The sequence below is a fragment of the Xiphophorus hellerii genome, chromosome 3 (assembly GCF_003331165.1).
Source record: "Xiphophorus hellerii strain 12219 chromosome 3, Xiphophorus_hellerii-4.1, whole genome shotgun sequence".
Taxonomy (NCBI): domain Eukaryota; kingdom Metazoa; phylum Chordata; class Actinopteri; order Cyprinodontiformes; family Poeciliidae; genus Xiphophorus; species Xiphophorus hellerii.
The window spans coordinates 16,279,190-16,299,114 of NC_045674.1; the positions used below are offsets into that span (position 1 = coordinate 16,279,190).

The window sequence follows — 19,925 nt, forward strand, 5'->3', positions numbered from 1 at the left end:
TTTGAATCTCTATTTCTACATATCTACATCATATATCTACAGGATGGGCCATAAGTTTCCATAGAAAAAAGAAACATTTTATATTGGACAACCGTTCTTATTTATATAATGTGCTCTATATGATTAGCATTGTTTTAATTACACATATTAATACGTGGACCACTTCGTGGTTGTTGTGCAACATTTCCAGTTTTCTGAAACTTGCAAATAAGTTTATATATAATATAAATATAATAGAAATAGAAATAGAAACAGTTTTTCTAACGTCAACATCAAACCTTTTTATTCACAAACCAGTATATGAAAAAATATTCTTGCCCATAATTTGATAGTTAGAGGACACAGATCCGCCCCCTCCTCCTCACCATGGACCCAGAGTCTGAACAACATGGAGGCTCTGAGAGTCATTATTAGACTGAGGGCATGCAGACTAGTTTATTTTTACTAAATTATTTTGTGCATTTTGGCCACTGGTTCAGAAGTGCAATAGATATCCATATGTCAAAACATTTAAAGCCAACCACTGGATGATCTGAACCTGGGTTATAAATTCAAACTTTAATTAATCAAGAAGTCGGAGAAAACATTTAATAAATTTCTGTAAGCTCATCACACATTTTTCTTGGCTTTCTGAAATCCTTTTTCTTTTCTTTCAGACATTAAAATATATAGTGGGTCATTTTGTTTTAGTGTGATGTGCAGCTAAATGTATAGAAGTTGTGATATTTGTTAATGTAAAACATCAACTTCAACTCTCCCTTTACCCAGACTTTTTTGAGGGCATTTAGCAGTTCTGTGTGCTTCAATGAGCAAAGGTTTTGACCGACCACTTGTTCTAAGGTGGAGTCTCTGTGTTTGTTTTACATTCTTTTTGGTGGTTTAATGTTTGTGACTCTGCAAAATGCAAGACAAACAGGCAGCATCTGCTATTTTTTGTTTGTTTTAATTACTATTCTATTTTTAATTGCTCATTTTGTATTTGTTTTTCTCACATTCCATAAAGATCGGCCAGAACAAAAAGCATTGGTCAGTAAAAGCTCTGAGTCCAACTCACAAGGAGATGCTACAGTCATTAATTTAACTCTGAAAACCAGTTTCTGCATCGACGGCGTGCCTCATGTTGCCTGCAGCGGCTCAGATGAACTGTCTGTCGGTTCTGCTCCCATGTTGACTCCAGCATTGATGGTTTACAGCCACAAACTTCAGTGGCTGAGACAACCGCCTTGTTTTTTTTGTTGTTTTTTTTCTTTAGGAGATCTGCAAGGTCGGGCGATGAGTGTATGTCTGAATTAACATCCAGTCAAACTGAAGAACAATGTTTTTAATTTAGAGCCATTGTAAACTGTGAAAAAGCTGAAGAACCTGTACCAGCATCATTTAGGCATAAACCCAGTGCGAATACCAGTCTGTTACAACACATCAGCTATACCAGCATGGATATTTGATTGAATAAACTCTTAAATTTGAAAAAGGAACATGGCTGAGATGAAGCTTCTTTTTCCTGTCATTGCTGAGATTTATTTTAAAGATGTCCTCCTGTTAGGTGTTTCTTTTTTTCCCCCCTCCACTAATAAAGTTTTGATTTCCGCTGAAGAAATTAACAAAATGTTTTCCAAAAAGTAAAGAAAAAGCAACATGCTAACTCTGTACTCTGTGTATTTGGACTGATGACATCACAAGAGGTACAAATCCAAAACTAATCAGCTGGTTTTAACATGTATTGGCAGATTGGCACATTCTGACGCCTGTTGCATTTAAGTTGCAATGTGATCATTATGTGTTAGAGCCATATTATTATAGCTTTAAAAAATACATAATACAGAACAAACATGAAAGTCTCTTGGTGACAAATTGTGTATAAAGTGAGTTTGATTTTTATAGAAACGTTTGGATAGCAGATTAAAAACACCATGTGGATATCTGGTACTAACAGCACATTTAAGGTTAAATAATGACTATTGCATAACTAAGCACTTTATTATTGGCAATATGTAATAAATTCATATATATTCATAAACATACTTTTATGAACTCTAAGATCACAACATGCTCCTTTGAGATTTTTAAGATTACACACATTTCATGCAAGAAAACTTTAGAAATAAAACACAATGCATCCATTCTTAACTTGAACAGAACTGTATTTTATTAGATTCTGCAAAACAACTTTTAAGCATTATAAACAAGGTTCATGAAAGAAGAAATGCCATAAAGATACAGATGAAAACTATAATGTTTTATCACAAAACTGTAAAAAGATCAGATCAATTAATTGAAAGCTAAACTTTTATCAAAACTGATATGGTTAAAGCTGTTTTGATGGCTGTCAAAGTTCCAACAATATGCAAACAAAATAAAACAACAGAAGAAACAGTTGAAGATCTTTCATTTCTGTTTCTTCAGTTTTGTTTTTCTTTTCTTATCGGGGTTTGGAACAATTCTCTTTACTTTCAAAGGCCGCAGAGTGCAGGATAAGGCAGAGTCTGTGATTTCAGATTCAATCTCCAGTTTCCGTTTTCGTGCTCTTCTCCCACCTTCCTCCTCCTTCCCTTCCTCCATCTGCTCCTCTCCCTCGTCTTCCTCTTCCAGGTCAGCCGTGAGTTCAGCTGGCACTGCAGCTGCTTCATCTGTCAGCCAATCGACTTCCAGTGAAGGCACTCTGGGTTTAATGGCATCCACCGTGTCTCTGAACATCTCCTGGTCTTCAGAAGAACACCGCCTGAACCCCAGAGAGAGGACGCTTTTGAGCCCCAGGAGCTCCGCCACGCTCTCGCTCAGGCGGGGCACCTGGCAGGCCGGCACGCCTCTCGTTGCGCTCAGAGCGATCAGGTGGTTCGTCATGAGCTGCGGTCTGACGGACTTACAAACAAGCAGCAGCCGGAGCTGGTTCCTCTCTAGTGCCTTGGTGACCTCGTTGATGCCGATGGCCAGCTGCCGTCTGGCCGCCGTATCTGTCCAGCCGTTTCTGGTAGGGTTGGGCCCCAGCGCCTCCTCACTCGCCTGGGGAACAGGCTCCACAGCAACATCTGGTTTATTCTCCTTCTTTTTCCTCCACTGGTGAGGCATTTTCACCTCTTCCTTCTTCAGGCCTGTGGCAATTATTTTGTCCTTTAAAGTTCTCAGGATGAAATCCTTGTCTTTCGGTAAAAGTGGGCTCCATTTTGCACTGAAGGGTGACGTAAAGGAGGCCTTACTTCGGACCTGCTTTTTGAGCGCTTTCTTAGATGGTTTTGCTGCAGATGTCATGGCTCATCTAGATCGCAAAACAAGAAAAATCAACTTAACACAGAAACTTTCCTGTATTTTCAGCAACATTCCTCACTATGATCTTTATGTAATGTTTTGAGGCTGTCTCTGGATTCCTAAGTATATTTTTTGTCTTATTTCGTCTTATTTCTCAACCATTGCTGATTTGCTCCTAATTAAATGAATCCATTCTTTCCTCAACCTGTATAATTTTCTCTGTTCCCATGACAGTAACACAAATTTGATGAATAAGCCTCTCCTGTTTCAAAACGAGGCTTCTTTTGCACCAGGAGTCATTAAAACTCATAAAGTTTGTGGCCATCTTTGCTTTGAGGCCATCAAGGCAGTTTGACTAGATAGATAAATAAATCTGACTGTCATCTAGATAGATAGAACATAATATATGAGTTTATATTTTTTCTGTTTCTCTGACCTGACTCGGATAAATAGTTCTCTGAAATTTCAACTTAAATGCCACATGTCTGAACAGAACAAAATAAAATAAAGTTAATCGTCATATATATATATAGGCTTTATTTCCCTTTCTTGGGTTTTGTAACTGCAGGCTTCAGTGTCAGACAGCTGTTATTGAGAAAACCATAAGTTATTTTATATAAAATTATTGCTCAACAATTATGTATTAAACGTCACTTCGTTACTGACCCTGTGTAGGAACAATATATACAATTTATCGTTATAAAAATGTCCTATTGTCTTTGTTGAGGTTTGTTACTGCAGGCTTCAGAAGCTGTAATTCTGAGACAGTTTTAAAATGGGTTTATATCGACATATTTCTGATTTAAATAAACTAACGTTACCTTTCGCTGTCCTTTCACACGTTAACAATATAAAACACATAAAAGAAGTATGTTACTGTTTTAAACATACCTGCATTTATGTCGTCACGCTTAGTTTATCTTTATTTTTTTAATGTTGGATTCGTGTCTTCAGTCCTGCACGGGCTCACAGGGCGCTGCCATCTTGTTTGAATTTAAAAGTTTACAGTCAGAAACAGCGCCCACTAGCGTTATGGTGGCAGCATGACAATTACTGATAAGACGAGCAGAAAAGACTCTGGAGCATTATTGTCAAGGTTTTACACACCAAATCAAATAAACTGGGGCAGCAATTATTCAGGATTCATGTTTGGTGGGAGAAGAGGGGGTGCACTAACATTAGCCTTTTCCATAAAATAATTATTTTAGCTATTTTCTTCTGAGTTCCAACCAAAAGGCACACTTTGGCACGCCCTGTTTAAATTTCTACAGAAATATTCTAGCTGGGGCCTGCCATAGCAATGCATAGCAGAGCAGTGCATTAACTTGAGAACTGCAGACCAAACCTTCAGTGCAGTGCAGGTTTTATCTGCACTGCAAATCTATCAGGATCCTGATAGATAACCTGCAATTTTGATAGGTTTTATCAAGATTGCACTGGAAGTTAGACAGACTTACCATGAGTTTATTTAAACTGCCAAGATCAAACACACACACATGGTCATCCATACAGAGAAAATATCTAAGTAAGGAAGGAAGTGCAAGAAAAATCTCAAAGAAATCACAGGAAGAAATATTCTATCCTGTCCATTTCCTAACTGCCTGATCCCTTTGGTAGTCCTTCACTGAAAATCTTGAATCGCTCTTAGTCTGATCCCTCCCCAATGGCATCCTGTCCTAGGAAACCTCACTAAAGGCTGAACCTCAAGACAAAATCTCCATCTGGTTCATAGGGATACTCAAACCCCTCCACCACGTTAAGGTGGCGATTCTGCGGAGGGGTCACCAGCCGATCGCGATGGATGTTTAATCCAAGGGATCCCCCATCCTGAGCAAGCACAAGGCAACAGTGGAGAGGATAACTCCCTTTAAAAGGAAGAAACCTCCAGCAGAACCAGGCTCAGGATGAACAGCCATCTGCCGAGGCTGACTGGCTTCAAGAGGGCAAAAATAAAAAACACACACACAAAAAGAAACACATTAAAACAAAGCTGTAACAGAATCTCTGAAAGAAGAAAAACACAGTTTTGACACCAGCCACCAGCCACTGACGAGATCCAGGCTCCGACACCAACCACTGGCGAGGCCAAAGCTCCGACACCAGCTACTGGCGAGGCCAAAGCTCCGACACCAGCTACTGGCGAGGCCAAAGCTCCGACACCAGCTACTGGCGAGGCCAAAGCTCCGACACCAGACACTGGCGAGGCCAAGGCTCCGACACCAGCCACTGGCGAGGCCAAGGTTCCAACACCAGCCACTGGCGAGGCCAAGGCTCCGACACCAGACACTGGCGAGATCCAGGCTCCGACACCAGCTACTGGCGAGGCCAAAGCTCCAACACCAGCTACTGGCGAGGCCAAAGCTCCGACACCAGAAACTGGCGAGGCCAAGGCTCCGACACCAGAAACTGGCGAGACCAAGGCTCCGACACCAGAAACTGGCGAGGCCAAGGCTCCGACACCAGAAACGGGCGAGACCAAGGCTCCGACACCAGAAACTGGCGAGGCCAAGGCTCCGACACCAGAAACTGGCGAGACCAAGGCTCCGACACCAGAAACTGGCGAGACCAAGGCTCCGACACCAGAAACTGGCGAGACCAAGGCTCCGACACCAGAAACTGGCGAGGCCAAGGCTCCGACAAGAGACACCAGCCACTGGCGAGGCCAAGGCTCCGGCATCAGCCACTGGCGAGGCCAAGGCTCCGACACCAGGCAGCAGCCACTGGCAAGGCCCAGACACCAATAGCAACCACCAGCAACTAGCCAAGCCCAGACTCTGACACCAGCCACCAGGAACTGACGAGGCCAAGGCACTGACACCAGCAACCAGCCACTGGCGAGGTCCAGACTCTGACACCAGCCACCTGAGGCTAGCAAGGCCCAGACACTGACACCAGCCACCAGAGGCTAGCAAGGCCCAGACACTGACACCAGCCACCAGAGGCTAACCGGGCCCAGACACTGACACCAGCCACCAGAGGCTAGCGAGGCCCAGACTCTGACACCAGCCACCTGAGGCTAGCGAGGCCCAGACACTGACACCAGCCACCTGAGGCTAGCGAGGTCCAGACTCTGACACCAGCCACCTGAGGCTAGCGTGGTCCAGACTCTGACACCAGCCACCTTAGGCTAGCGAGGCCCAGACTCTGACACCAGCCACCTGAGGCTAGCGAGGCCCAGACACTGACACCAGCCACCAGAGACTGGCGAGGTCCAGACTCTGACACCAGCCACCAGAGGCTAGCGAGGCCCAGACTCTGACACCAGCCACCTGAGGCTAGCGAGGCCCAGACACTGACACCAGCCACCTGAGGCTAGCGAGGTCCAGACTCTGACACCAGCCACCTGAGACTAGCAAGGCCCAGACTCTGACACCAGAGGCTAGCGAGGCCCAGACACTGACACCAGCCACCAGAGACTAGCAAGGCCCAGACTCTGACACCAGAGGCTAGCGAGGCCCAGACTCTGACACCAGCCACCAGAGGCTAGCGAGGTCCAGACTCTGACACCAGCCACCAGAGGCTAGCGAGGCCCAGACACTGACACCAGAGGCTAGCAAGGCCCAGACACTGACACCAGCCACCAGAGGCTAGCGAGGCCCAGACACTGACACCAGAGGCTAGCAAGGCCCAGACACTGACACCAGCCACCAGAGGCTAGCGAGGCCCAGACTCTGACACCAGCCACCTGAGGCTAGCGAGGCCCAGACTCTGACACCAGCCACCAGAGGCTAGCGAGGCCCAGACACTGACACCAGCCACCAGAAGCTAGCAAGGCCCAGACTCTGACACCAGCCACCTGAGGCTAGCGAGGCCAAGACTCTGACACCAGCCACCTGAGGCTAGCGAGGCCCAGACACTGACACCAGCCACCTGAGGCTAGCAAGGCCCAGACTCTGACACCAGCCACCTGAGGCTAGCGAGGCCAAGACTCTGACACCAGCCACCTGAGGCTAGCGAGGCCCAGACACTGACACCAGCCACCTGAGGCTAGCAAGGCCCAGACTCTGACACCAGCCACCTGAGGCTAGCAAGGCCCAGACACTGACACCAGCCACCAGCCACTGGCGAGGCCAAGACTCTGACACCAGCCACCTGAGGCTAGCGAGGCCCAGACTCTGACACCAGCCACCAGAGGCTAGCGAGGCCCAGACACTGACACCAGCCACCAGAAGCTAGCAAGGCCCAGTCTCTGACACCAGCCACCTGAGGCTAGCGAGGCCCAGACTCTGACACCAGCCACCGCTTCCCAGGGTCTGACAGCAGCTAGTTGCTGTGAGAACTGTGTTTCTCTCTGTAAATTAATATTTTTGCTAAATTAAATAAACATTAAAAAAATACAATACATATATGAAAGACGGTGTCCTCTTCATCGAGCAATTTCTCCATGCACTCTAAAGTTGTAGAGGCATGTGTAGTCTGGGTGGCCCCAGTTGCTGTTCACCTGTAGGCTCACATGGGTGAAGGAGTCAGTTTTATAATCCTGTGAGCCAATGGAGATACAAATTAGGAGGGTTAGATTAATAATCCATAGCTACAACTAGACAAGACAATGGAAACATAGGAGATCTGAATAAAGTGCATGGAAGCCTAGTTCAACTGTCCTTACTGTAAATATATTTTGCATAGATTTTTGAAGATACCATGGAATTATACTAATATCTTCCTAACCAGAAAACAAAATGTTATCCAGTAACACTGGGGTTTATTTTCATTTGTTTCTTATCGTGAGGCAACAAAAACCATTGTTTTGTAATAACAGATTGATTACCAATATTTATAACAGAATCAGTCACTCTGGGCTTCTGTAAGAACTGTTGTATTTGGTTAATAAAACATTAATTTGACATATTTACAGGAAGTTTGAAGGTTTGTATCCTGCTGCCATCTTCTTCATATTGGAAAGCTCCCAAGAAACTCTCCTCATCATTTATGTCCTTCTTTCCCTGAGACAAAATTAGATAGAAATGCAGTTCATTATCCTGTTCTTTCTATATATATGAAAGTTAGTTGGTGTATCTAAAAACATCGTATGCTGAGATAAGCAGAAAATTCATTTGTGCAAACAGAAAGTTTGCATGAGATCAGGTGATATGTTACTAAATCATTGCTAACACTTTTTAAAGCCCCTTCATCCACAGTATAGGTGGACGCATATGTGATACATGTGGTGTTGCTTGACTTACATAGACAAAGAATTCCCTCGGAGCACTGGAGATTGTGGAAGATGGGGATATTATCTTAGGAATATGACCCAGCGACACATGAGTGACAGTTGCTTTGTGGGACAGTTGGACGGATAAACGTCCTGGGAATCCTGCAAAGGCCCAGCATTGTCCAGGATTCAGATGAGTTCTTCCCTGAAGTCAAAGTATAAAACAAAGTTTAGGTGGGGTACCAAGACTAAGAGAAAAGGAAATCGTAAAGCCTAATATTTTATCAAAAAGAAACTCCACTTTGCCTAATATTCATTTAATGTTCTGAGTGTTGTACAGACCTGAATGACAATGTTTGGGCCTATGGGTTCTTGTTCTAAAGGTATCCCAAAGAATCTGCATGGTCTGTTGCTCTCAAATGCTTCTGAGGTCATTGTGTGCACAAGTCTGGCACCTGCACAAAAAACAGAAATAGTGAGTTAAGAAACCTTAATACTGAAAATTTGCAATCTGGTTTATGATCTTATTTCTAATAGCTCACCTTGAGACTCCAGAGCAAAGTTGGGCAACAGATCCGCTGGTGGTAGAAGGTAGTCGAGTTTCTGCATCATCTCCTGCAGATCTTCGTGGAAACCCTCTGGGAGCTTTTCTTGATCCTTATCCAGAGACAGAAAGTTTGTCACAACATTGAAATTAACAGCTTGTTCTCAAGTTTGTTCAGGATATTTAAATCAGAGTTAAGATTAGGAAGATAAAACCTACCATGTCCACTGGAGTTAGTGAAACTATTGACTCTGAAGGTCTTAAGTGCAGAGCAGAAAATATGCAGCTACATCCTGATGAACATGAGCAGAAGATGACAGTCAGTGACATAACATAGAAAATACAGACTTTCTACAAAACTTTCAAACTGTTTGTTTGTGGAAGGAGAGAATTTACCAGACAAGAGCAAGATGACAAAGATGATCCCATTACGTTGTAACGGACTGATAATCCCATCTTTTACAGTGAAAAGCTTATCATTCTCTTGGTGGTTATCTTGCATTTTACTGCAAACTGGGCGTCTTTTTGTCCTACTCCTGGCACAAGATGGAAAAAATACAAGTGTTAAAATATGTGCATTGATCAGCAGATGACTGTTAAACTTAAGAGCTAAAAAAAAGCTTATATATTATACCTGACTCTCGTCTCTCGATAGGAAATTGTTGGTTTCCCATTAGAATCATAGTATCCATTACTCATTAAACGAAGGCTTCGTTTCAATGGAGCTGCACAAAAAGAGAAAAAACAAAGTCATGGAAGAGGGGTTGCTGACTAACACAAAGCATCTTAAATACACACACACATTGTATATACACATACAGTATATATATACACTATATATAGTGTATAAATAGATAGATAGATAGATAGATAGATAGATAGATAGATAGATAGATAGATAGATAGATAGATAGATAGATAGATAGATAGATAGATAGATAGATAGATAGATAGATAGATAGATAGATAGATAGATAGATAGATAGATAGATAGATAGATAGATAGATAGATAGATAGATAGATAGATGGACAACTTCGCTGAAACAAGTTGTTTGAGCTTTCACGGTGTCCGTAGTTCTGTAGATGAACGCTCTGAACAAGCGCGTGCTTGTTACGCGCGTGCTTGTTACGCGCGTGCTTGTTACGCGCGTGCTTGTTATGAGCGCTGGGGGAACCGTATCTGATGGGGAAACGCGAATTGACGTAACACCTGTTGAGGTGGGTCAGGTTTGCCCTGTGTATTGTCTTGAAGGCTTGGCACCTGGTTAAACTGTGGAACAAATTGGTTTCCCCCAAACATGCAGAAGTTTGTGATTTTGAAGCTATTTTATGTATTTTATTCGGTCTGATAACTAATTGCAAAGAAAAAAATGTTAAGGAGAAGTATTTTTGCAAAGCATGTTCACTAGTCTAAGGTTAATTATTAAGTGCTGAAGTCCTTAAACATTGCAATTTAGCAAATTGTTTATATTGAGTACAGTCTGGGGCGTGGGGGCTTCGCCCAGGATGCCAAACAGGTGAGGATCGCCCCAGGACAGAAGGCCAACTTTGTAACGGTCTTTACAAAGTCAGTTACAAAGTCAGATTTCAGGCCAGATCACTAGCTGATCAGATTATTAATCTCTTATCAAAGTGAATTTAATATGTAAAGTGAGAAAACCATAAACTGGCTTTAAAATGTGTAAAACCTCTTACTATTTTGATGCTGTTTTCATGTTTAGTCAATGAAGTTGTCAAATATGCAAAAAAAAAAAAAGGTGCTAGAAGCAAACTTAGACTTTTGATATTTGCCTCCATAGTAACTAAAATGATTTGAGCTCAAAAACAGATTTCTTACAACCTTAAACAGAAAATGGGTTTGCATTTTCTGTTGATTCACCTCCTCAATTGCTGAGGTGCATTTGTGTTTTATATATGGCTTCTTAGAGTTGGGACACTCATGTTTCATGACTTATACAGGCAGAAAAATATTTTGGAGCACTGCAGATTGAGCCAATTGGGGGGGAAATCTTGTGACTATGAGCCAAGGACACATGAGTAATGGAGACTCAAAAGTAACTAAAATTATTTGATGTTGTGCTAAAAAACTGATTACTCACAGCCTATCATGTATAAACTATCTCTAACATTGCCATCACAATTTCCTCAGAAATCTTACACAAAAATTAGATCTGGTTTCTTTGTCACTAAATTAAAAAACAAAAAACTTACTTTTACCGTGTTCCACCATGGTTTAGTTGAGCTATCAGGTCTTCGAAATCTGACTTTCTCCTTGAACTGAATTGCAACAAAAGTGAGAAATGTGAGTGGAACTCGTCTCTTATTGACAAAAGCTCCAAAAGCGCCTGATGACACATCAGCCTATGTGACATCACAATATTAAACAGAGGCTTTCCGCATATAATTAACTGCTGGACTTCATGAGAATGTTTTAAAACTAATTTTAGATCATCTTACAGCAAAAATTAATTCAACTCTTATGCTGTCAAATGAATGCATCTTTCTTCAAATCAGACAAAAATGGTTTGTCCTAAGTTTGTGTAGCAACATTTTTTGTTTGTTCATATTCCTTTATTTAATCAGGTAGTTGACATCTAGATCTCATTTTCAAGAGGGACCTGAGCAAAAGATTTGCAATACATAGCAACCTGGTTACAAGATAAAAACAATTAATACATATGCACGAGTATAAAACAATAAAATCAATTTAAAAACAATGACACTGTTTCATAGAATCTTGTTGCCTATCTTTAAGAACTGGTCGAAATAAGTCCAGTGAAATCATTTCCGACATCTTAAGTTCAGACTGCAACTGATTCCACGCTGTGGGGGCCAACACACTGAATGCCTGCTTCCCTTTTTCAGTTCGAAAGCGTGGGACATGCAGAAGAATAATGTTATTGGAGCGAAGAGAACGAGAACTGACAGTTCTATGTAGGAGAGTGGATAAATATGCTGGGGTTAGACCGAGTAAAGATTTATACATCAGGATCATTAAATGATTGTTTCTCCGTACACTTAAAGGAGGCCATTCAGCTTTTGCGTACAAATCACAATGATGTGTCAGATGTCGACTACCGGTTATAAATCTTAAAGCGCAATGATACACAGTATTTAATGATTGAAGACATTTGGTCGAAGCATTCATATATAAAACATCTCCATAATCCAAAAGTGGCAGGAATGTCGCTGCTACCAATTTTCTTCTAGCTTTGAGTGTAAAACAAGATCCATTTCGATAATAAAACCCAATTTTCATTTTCAATGTCCATAGTAGATTTGCTATGTGATTTTTAAAAGAGAGTTCATTATCTAGAATAAAACCAAGATATTTATAATTACTGACAAACTCGATTTGTGCTCCTACAGCAGTGGTAAGCAATAGGGAAGTTTCTGGTATTTTTCTAGCATGTGAGAAAATCATTGCTTTTGTCTTGTCCACATTCAAAACCAACTTCAGAGTTTGTAAACGTGTTTGAACTACATTAAAAGCAGTTTGTTTGTGCTGCTATCATTTTAAAGATATTAAGAAATGTTTCCAGAGGTCACAAAAGGTCAATCTGCCCCACCCACCTTCTGCAAATCAAATAAAATCAGTGTCAATCAACCTGACTACCTTTAGTCAGCTTGATTTTGTAAAAAGGGGACAGTGGGCTGGTTGACCTCTGACCTTTAAACTTTCTTTAATATCTTCAAAGCCAAAGCAGCACAAACAAAAATGTTTGCTGCACAAATGCAGTCGAGTTGATTGATAACCAATTTTTTCTGATTTGCAGAAGGTGGGAGAGGTCAGTCCCATACTTATTTGGAAATGGTGGCGCTATTTCCTATATTATTCATAGTTTCAATTATTTTTCCTTTGAAATGTTTTTGATTTCCAGTCATGATTAAAAGATAATAATGAAACACAATATATTTGTAAACATATTGATTGTACTCAATCAATATATTTATTGATTGATTAATGAGTTACATTAATAATAACATTTATTTTATTATTAATGTGCTGCTGTAAAATAGTTTGTAATGAAAATACGTTACATTGATAAATTAGTTCACAGTAAACAAATTGTATGTCTAAATTTATGCTTAGAATGGTTAAAACGTGTTGAAATTCAATCAGAGTGGCTGTCACTTTGACCGACGGAGGCACTGCGTCGAAAGGAGGTGAGGCGAGGCAGCAAAATATAGTTGGAGCAGCTTTATTTGGTGCTGCAGGTCACCATTACACCGACCAACATTTCCTCAGTGAAACAAAGAAGCTGGCTTTATCCTTTGGCCAATTCCACCCACACCAGGTAAAGGGGTGACAAACAAAACAAGAAATTATTTACACAAACCTAACACAAAACAATGGTACAAATAAATATTTACATGCATGCAAATTAGAAACAAACTAATCTTAAGGTCAATCAAAAGAACAAATTAAACTTAATAAAACTTTCAGAGCACTACCCCTATTAGTTGACATGGTATGCTCCAGCTTTTAACTGCACCTGGAGAACTTGTCTCCCTTTCTGCTCCACCCTTCTGAGGAGACACACCCGAAAGGTAAGACTCAATTAACCCAACAAAAACACACTGAAATAAAGAAATGCAACAAAAAGTATTTGTTCTGTAAATAAACATCAATAATCAATAGGGATGGAGCCCCTGGACTCCATCACAGTGGCATATGTATTACTTTATATTTGCACACATGACCATCCATACGGGCAAAATATCTAAGTAAGGAAGTGCAAGAAAAATCTCAAAGAAATCACAGGAAGAAATATCTTATTCTGTCCATTTCCTAACTGCCTGATCCCTTTGGTAGTCCTTCACTGAAAATCTTGAATCGCTCTTAGTCTGATCCCTCCCCAATGGCATCCTGTCCTGAGAAACCTCACTAAAGGCTGAACCTCAAGACAAAATCTCCATCTGGTTCATCGGGATACTCAAACCCCTCCACCACGTTAAGGACTGGGGACTGCTACGTCAGCCTCCGACCCGGCCCGACTCGAAGGCCAGTCGGATGGAACCGGATCAGTCATGGTTCCAACCGACTGAAAGGTCTTTCCCCGACCGTCCACATCGGAACCCGGGCGGGCTACGTTCAGTGTCGGAAAAGTAGCTTGATTGTCTCCCGCGGTTTGGACCTGTGGTTCCGTTGTGGTCCCAGAACTGAGCCGTGAGGGACCAGCCACCGGCTCAGGTTGAGATAGCCGCTCCTCTAGCCAGGCGTGAGCCTGGTGCACCGTAGCGTCCTGCAGGCGGCGTCCCAGGTTACGCCGAGCCCACCTGGTAGCCACGACGAAAGTGGCCTCCCAATCACCCGGACCGGTCTCTAATAAGAGGTCCAGGTTCCTTTCTAGACAGGATTTGTAGTGCTGCCTCAGAATCTGGATGGTGTTAACTGTCCATTCCTTGGCGTTAGCCTCGATCCTCGCCTTTGTTTCTTCTGTGGGGAAGGCGGGCACTATGACCCCCACCAGGTGGTCCATGAGGCGCCTTAGGGACGGCGGGAGGTCCTCCGTAGCGTCCCCGGCAACATTATGTAGGTGGTGGGTCACCTTGATGATTCGGTGGACAATCCAGACATTTTTAGAAAAGTCTGGATCGTCCGACCGGCCCCCGTCATCTGTGGACTGCGCCTGGCCCACTCCCCCCTGGTTAGGAAGCGTGAGGTCCTCCGCTCGGGATTGCAGACGCTGGGCAGAGTGGTTGCGCGCCCGCTGTCTTCGGCGTCCCTGTGACGGTCGTTGCAATCTGGGTTGCTGGCGCTGTGAAGGTTGTGGACGCGGCACCGAGTTTCGCCGTGTCCCCGAGTTCCAACGTGGTGCAGGCTGCCCACGTGGTCCCGAGTCCCAGCGCCGTGCAGATGGAGCATGGAAGGGCGGTACCGGCTGGAAGAGCGGCGCAGGTCGAAACCGCGGCAGCGGTTCCCAGCGGGCCCTCGGTTGATGGTACGGCGCCTCTTCGTACCAGGGCTCCGGTTGATCACAGGGCATTGGTTGTGATCCACCGCGATCTCGGTGAGAAATCGCGGTGGCGATTCTGCAGAGGGGTCACCAGCAGATCGCGATGGATGTTTAATCCAAGGGATCCCCCATCCTGAGCAAGCACAAGGCAACAGTGGAGAGGATAACTCCCTTTAAAAGGAAGAAACCTCCAGCAGAACCAGGCTCAGGATGAACAGCCATCTACCGAGGCTGACTGGCTTCAAGAGGGCAAAAATAAAAAAACACACACACAAAAAGAAACACATTAAAACAAAGCTGTAACAGAATCTCTGAAATAAAGAAAAACAGTTTTGACACCAGCCACTTCTTCCCAGGTTCTGACAGCAGCTAGTTGTGAGGACTGTGTTTCACTCTTTAAATAAATACTTTTACTAAAGTAAACACATTAAACAAATACAATACATATATGAAACATGGTGTCCTCTTCATGCAGCAAGTTCTCCATGCACTCTAAAGTTATAGAGGCATGTGTAGTCTGGGTGGCCCCAGTTGCTGTTCACCTGTAGGCTCACATGGGTGAAGGAGTCAGTTTTATCATCCTGTGAGCCAATGGAGATACAAATTAGGAGGGTTAGATTAATAATCCATAGCTACAAATAGACAAGACAATGGAAACATAGGAGATCCGAATAAAGTGCATGGAAGCCTAGTTCAACTGTCCTTGCTGTAAATATATTTTGCATAGATTTTTCAAAATACCATGGAATTATACTAATATCTTCCTAACCAGAAAACAAAATGTTATCCAGTGACACTGGGGTTTATTTTCATTTGTTTCTTATCGTGAGGCAACAAAAACCATTGTTTTGTGATAACAAATTGATGTATTTTGCTCTCAAGACATAATAAAAGTTGGTGTGAAGAACCTTATGGTTGTATGTTATAAAAAATTACCAATATTTATAACAGGATCAGTCACTCTGGGCTTCTGTAAGAACTGTTGTATTTGGTTAATAAAACATTAATTTGACATATTTACAGGAAGTTTGAAGGTCTGTATCCTGCTGCCATCTTCTTCATATTGGAAAGTTCCCAAGAAACTCTCCTCATCGTTTATGTCCTTCTTTCCCTGAGACAAAATTAGATAGAAATGCAGTTCATTATCCTATTCTTTGTATATATGTGAAAGTTAGTTGGTGTATCTAAAAACATCATATGCTGAGATAAGCAGAAAATTCATTTGTGCAAACAGAAAGTTTGCATGAGATCAGGTGATATGTTACTAAATCATTGCTAACATTTTAAAGCCCCTTCATCCACAGTATAGATGGACACATATGTGATACATGTGGTGTTGCTTGACTTACATAGACAGAGAATTCCCTCGGAGCACTGGAGATTGTGGAAGATGGGGATATCATCTTAGAAATATGACCCAGCGACACATGAGTGACAGTGGCTTTGTGGGACAATTGGACGGATAAACGTCCTGGGAATCCTGCAAAGGCCCAGCATTGTCCAGGATTCAGATGAGTTCTTCCCTGAAGTCAGAGTATAAAACAAAGTTTAGGTGGGGTACCAAGACTAAGAGTAAAGGAAATCGTAAAGCCTAACATTTTATCAAAAAGAAACACCACTTGGCCTAATATTCATTTAATGTTCTGAGTGTTGTACAGACCTGAATGACAATGTTTGGGCCTATGGGTTCTTGTTGTAAAGGTATCCCAAACAATCTACATGGTCTGTTGCTCTCAAATCTCCTCGTTAGTATAGTGGTGAGTATCCCCGCCTGTCTCGCGGGAGACCGGGGTTCGATTCCCCGATGGGGAAGCAAAGTTCGGCCAAAGGTAGTCGAGTTTCTTCTTCATCTCCTGCAGATCTTCGTGGTAACCCTCTGGGAGCTTTTCTTGATCCTTATCCAGAGACAGAAAGTTTGTCACAACATTGAAATTCACAGCTTGTTCTCAAGTTTGTTCAGGATATTTAAATCAGAGTTAAGATTAGGAAGAGAAAACCTACCATGTCCACTGGAGTTACTGAAACTATTGACTCTGAAGGTCTTAAGTGCAGAGCAGAAAATATGCAGCTACATCCTGATGAACATGAGCAGAAGATGACAGTTAGTGACATAACATAGAAAATACAGACTTTCTACAAAACTTTCAAATTGCTTGTTTGTGGAAGGAGAGTATTTACCAGACAAGAGCAAGATGACAAAGATGATCCCATTACGTTGTAACGGACTGATAATCCCATCTTTTACAGTGAAAAGCATATCATTCTCTTGGTGGTTATCTTGCATTTTACTGCAAACTGGGCGTCTTTTTGTCCTACTCCTGGCACAAGATGGAAAAAATACAAGTGTTAAAATATGTGCATTGATCAGCAGATGACTGTTAAACTTAAGGGATAAAAAAAGCTTATATATTATACCTGACTCTCGTCTCTCGGTAGGAAACTGTTGGTTCCCCATTAGAGTCGTAGTATCCATTACTCGTTAAACGAAGGCTTCGTTTCAATATAGCTGCACAAAAAGAGAAAAAACAAAGTCATGGAAGAGGGGTTGCTGACTGACACAAAGCATCTTAAATACACACACACACACATATATATACAGTATGTATGGGTGTATATATGTGTGTGTGTGTAGGGGACAACTTCGCTGAAACACGTGGTTTGAGCTTTCACGGTGTTCGTAGTTCTCAAGATCAGTGGTCCTCAACCCCTGGGCCGCGGACCGGTACCGGTCCGTGGACCAATTGGTACCGGGCCGCGCAAGAAATAATTTTTGATTTTCCAAACCTCTGTGACCACACATGACATGAGCTGATAAAAGTCCAATAGGTTCGATTGATTTGTGTGTCCAGCCACACGGCAGGAGCAACACACCACACATTAACCGATTCCACTCACGAACATCCCGATTCCAGAAGAAAATCCAGTAAAAACCCCAACATACCAAACGTCAATTTAGAATAATCAAACATGGATGACAATGTAGAAGCAGTAGTGATTTTCACTACATTTTCATTTGGTTGCAATTGAACCTTTTTGTTCATTTTTTGTTCTGTTTGCACCGTTGTCAATAAAGGTTGGTAAATTGAAGTAGGCACTTTACACATCCACTGAAGAAAATAGTTCCACAGCACATTTGAATAAGGAGGACTATATTTATCTAATTTCATTGAGAACGTTTGTGAGTGCTACATCGATTTTACATTTGTTAAACCGATGAAGCACTCTCAAAATTAATCTTGTGTTTCTCGGAAAACGTAAAATTGTTAACTGCGGATGGATATGCGGTTTCAAAATCAAGCGTATTTTCTTCAGCAGCCCGTTGGCGCGGAGTCTGCAGGTTGGCTGTGCTACGAAATAATCTGTAAGTACATTTCTTCTGTCTGTTTTACTTGTAATGTATAAAATTTTAGGGATATATTTTAAATCGCTAGTTAATAAAAATACTGCTCGTAACAGATCGGATGACCGGAGTACCCCAAAAGAGACTTAATTATTATTGTTATTTTTGCTTTTCTTTCGGGTGATAATTTTTCTGATATTGTTAACACACACAATAAGCATATTTTGGTGATCAATAACAGAGGAACAGCACCGATTAGGCGCATCTCCCCTCCTGCCAGCCGCTCTCCCCTCTACAGGTATCTTGGGCAGCGTCCTTTCCAGAACGAGCTGAGGCGGGGTTTTTTTTTTTCTTTAAAATTTGAATTATAGTAATGCACTCGACAACAGAGAGCTAAAGATGGGGCAGAAAAAATCTCCGGGGCAGAAAACGGAAGAGGGGGAGGTAAAGCTTCCTATCAAGCTAGAAGAATGATAGAAAACATGCTAACAAAATACCTCAGACCTGCAGCACACAGGCGGTTCTAGACACAGGCTAACAGAAATGGCTCTTTGGCTCAAATATATTACATTATGAAATATTGCCCTGTTTTTCGTTTCATTCTTTTTTAATTGCCCTGTAGGCAGCAATTTATTCACATATATGTACATTTATTATTATTGATACTTTAATTAAAGATGACTTGTACAAATTCATGTCATTGGGGGGGGGATGACATGTTCGCATACACCTCAGAAAGTATGTAGTTGCGCCCCTGAATGTGACAGCCAATCAGAAAGCGCGGTGACGTAAGAAAGGCGGGAATCCCAAACAGTTGACATGGCAACTGAGAGTCTGTTGGACTGATATGTGGAAATGTTTATTACTATGTGTAAAGGTCATTTTTATATATGTTTATTATATGTGGTTATGTTTATTCAGTTAAAAATGTTAACTACAAAAAAACATAACTCACCTCCAAATCATAGTGCAGCAAATAGAGCGGCTGCTCCCCCCGTCTTTTTATCAAACATCTTTTCTTTTGTTATGTCTTCTATCGCTTAAAATGAGTCCACAAACTATCACTACTGCTTCTACATTGTCATCCATGTTTGATTATTCTAAATTCACGTTTGGTATGTTGGGGTTTTTACTGGATTTTCTTCTGGAATCGTGATGTTCGTGAGTGGAATCGGTTAATGTGTGGTGTGTTGCTCCTGCCGTGTGGCTGGGCACACAAACCGATCGAATCTGTTGGACTTTTATCAGCTCGTGTCGTGTGTGGTCACAGAGGTTTGGAAAATCAAAAATTATTTCTTGCGCGGCCCGGTACCAATTGGTCCACGGACCGGTACTGGTCCGCAGCCCAGGGGTTGAGGACCACTGATCTTGAGAACTACGAACACCGTGAAAGCTCAAACCACGTGTTTCAGCGAAGTTGTCCCCTACACACACACACATATATATACATATATACATACTGTATATATATGTATGTATGTGTGTATTTAAGATGCTTTGTGTCAGTCAGCAACCCCTCTTCCATGACTTTGTTTTTTCTCTTTTTGTGCAGCTATATTGAAACGAAGCCTTCGTTTAATGAGTAATGGATACTACGACTCTAATGGGGAACCAACAGTTTCCTACCGAGAGACGAGAGTCAGGTATAATATATAAGCTTTTTTTATCCCTTAAGTTTAACAGTC

At 42.1% G+C, this 19,925-nt stretch overlaps 3 protein-coding genes, 1 long non-coding RNA gene and 1 other non-coding gene across 6 annotated transcripts in view; 2 read left to right on the forward strand and 3 right to left on the reverse strand.

Moving 5' to 3' along the window:
- Window positions 1-19,925, forward strand: part of LOC116716941 (uncharacterized) — a 56,468-nt gene that overhangs the window by 27,943 nt on the left and 8,600 nt on the right. The window contains exons 1-2 of one of the 2 annotated variants that reach the window (XM_032557944.1): window positions 17,900-18,261; window positions 19,793-19,883. In XM_032557944.1, the coding sequence (XP_032413835.1) occupies window positions 18,174-18,261; window positions 19,793-19,883 (179 nt within the window). In that variant the 5' untranslated portion in view covers window positions 17,900-18,173. Of the gene's footprint in view, window positions 1-17,899; window positions 18,262-19,792; window positions 19,884-19,925 lie in introns of those variants that run through there. The other variant, XM_032557945.1, reaches the window with a different exon arrangement.
- Window positions 2,124-4,448, reverse strand: LOC116716940 (ribonuclease P protein subunit p38-like). The gene is made up of 2 exons (XM_032557943.1): window positions 4,135-4,448; window positions 2,124-3,253 (listed from the first exon to the last, which is right to left on the reverse strand). Exon 2 carries the CDS (start codon window positions 3,244-3,246, stop codon window positions 2,386-2,388), a length of 861 nt encoding a protein of 286 aa, XP_032413834.1. The 5' UTR covers window positions 3,247-3,253; window positions 4,135-4,448; the 3' UTR covers window positions 2,124-2,385.
- Window positions 5,013-8,603, reverse strand: LOC116716945 (uncharacterized). The gene is made up of 4 exons (XR_004338660.1): window positions 8,427-8,603; window positions 8,097-8,186; window positions 7,685-7,723; window positions 5,013-5,176 (listed from the first exon to the last, which is right to left on the reverse strand). It is a non-coding gene; the product is annotated as an uncharacterized LOC116716945 (long non-coding RNA).
- Window positions 14,976-16,463, reverse strand: LOC116716943 (SUN domain-containing protein 3-like). The gene is made up of 3 exons (XM_032557949.1): window positions 16,250-16,463; window positions 15,922-16,011; window positions 14,976-15,481 (listed from the first exon to the last, which is right to left on the reverse strand). Exons 1-3 carry the CDS (start codon window positions 16,301-16,303, stop codon window positions 15,368-15,370), a joined length of 258 nt encoding a protein of 85 aa, XP_032413840.1. The 5' UTR covers window positions 16,304-16,463; the 3' UTR covers window positions 14,976-15,367.
- trnad-guc (transfer RNA aspartic acid (anticodon GUC)) lies at window positions 16,641-16,712 on the forward strand. The gene has a single exon. It is a non-coding gene; the product is annotated as a tRNA-Asp (tRNA).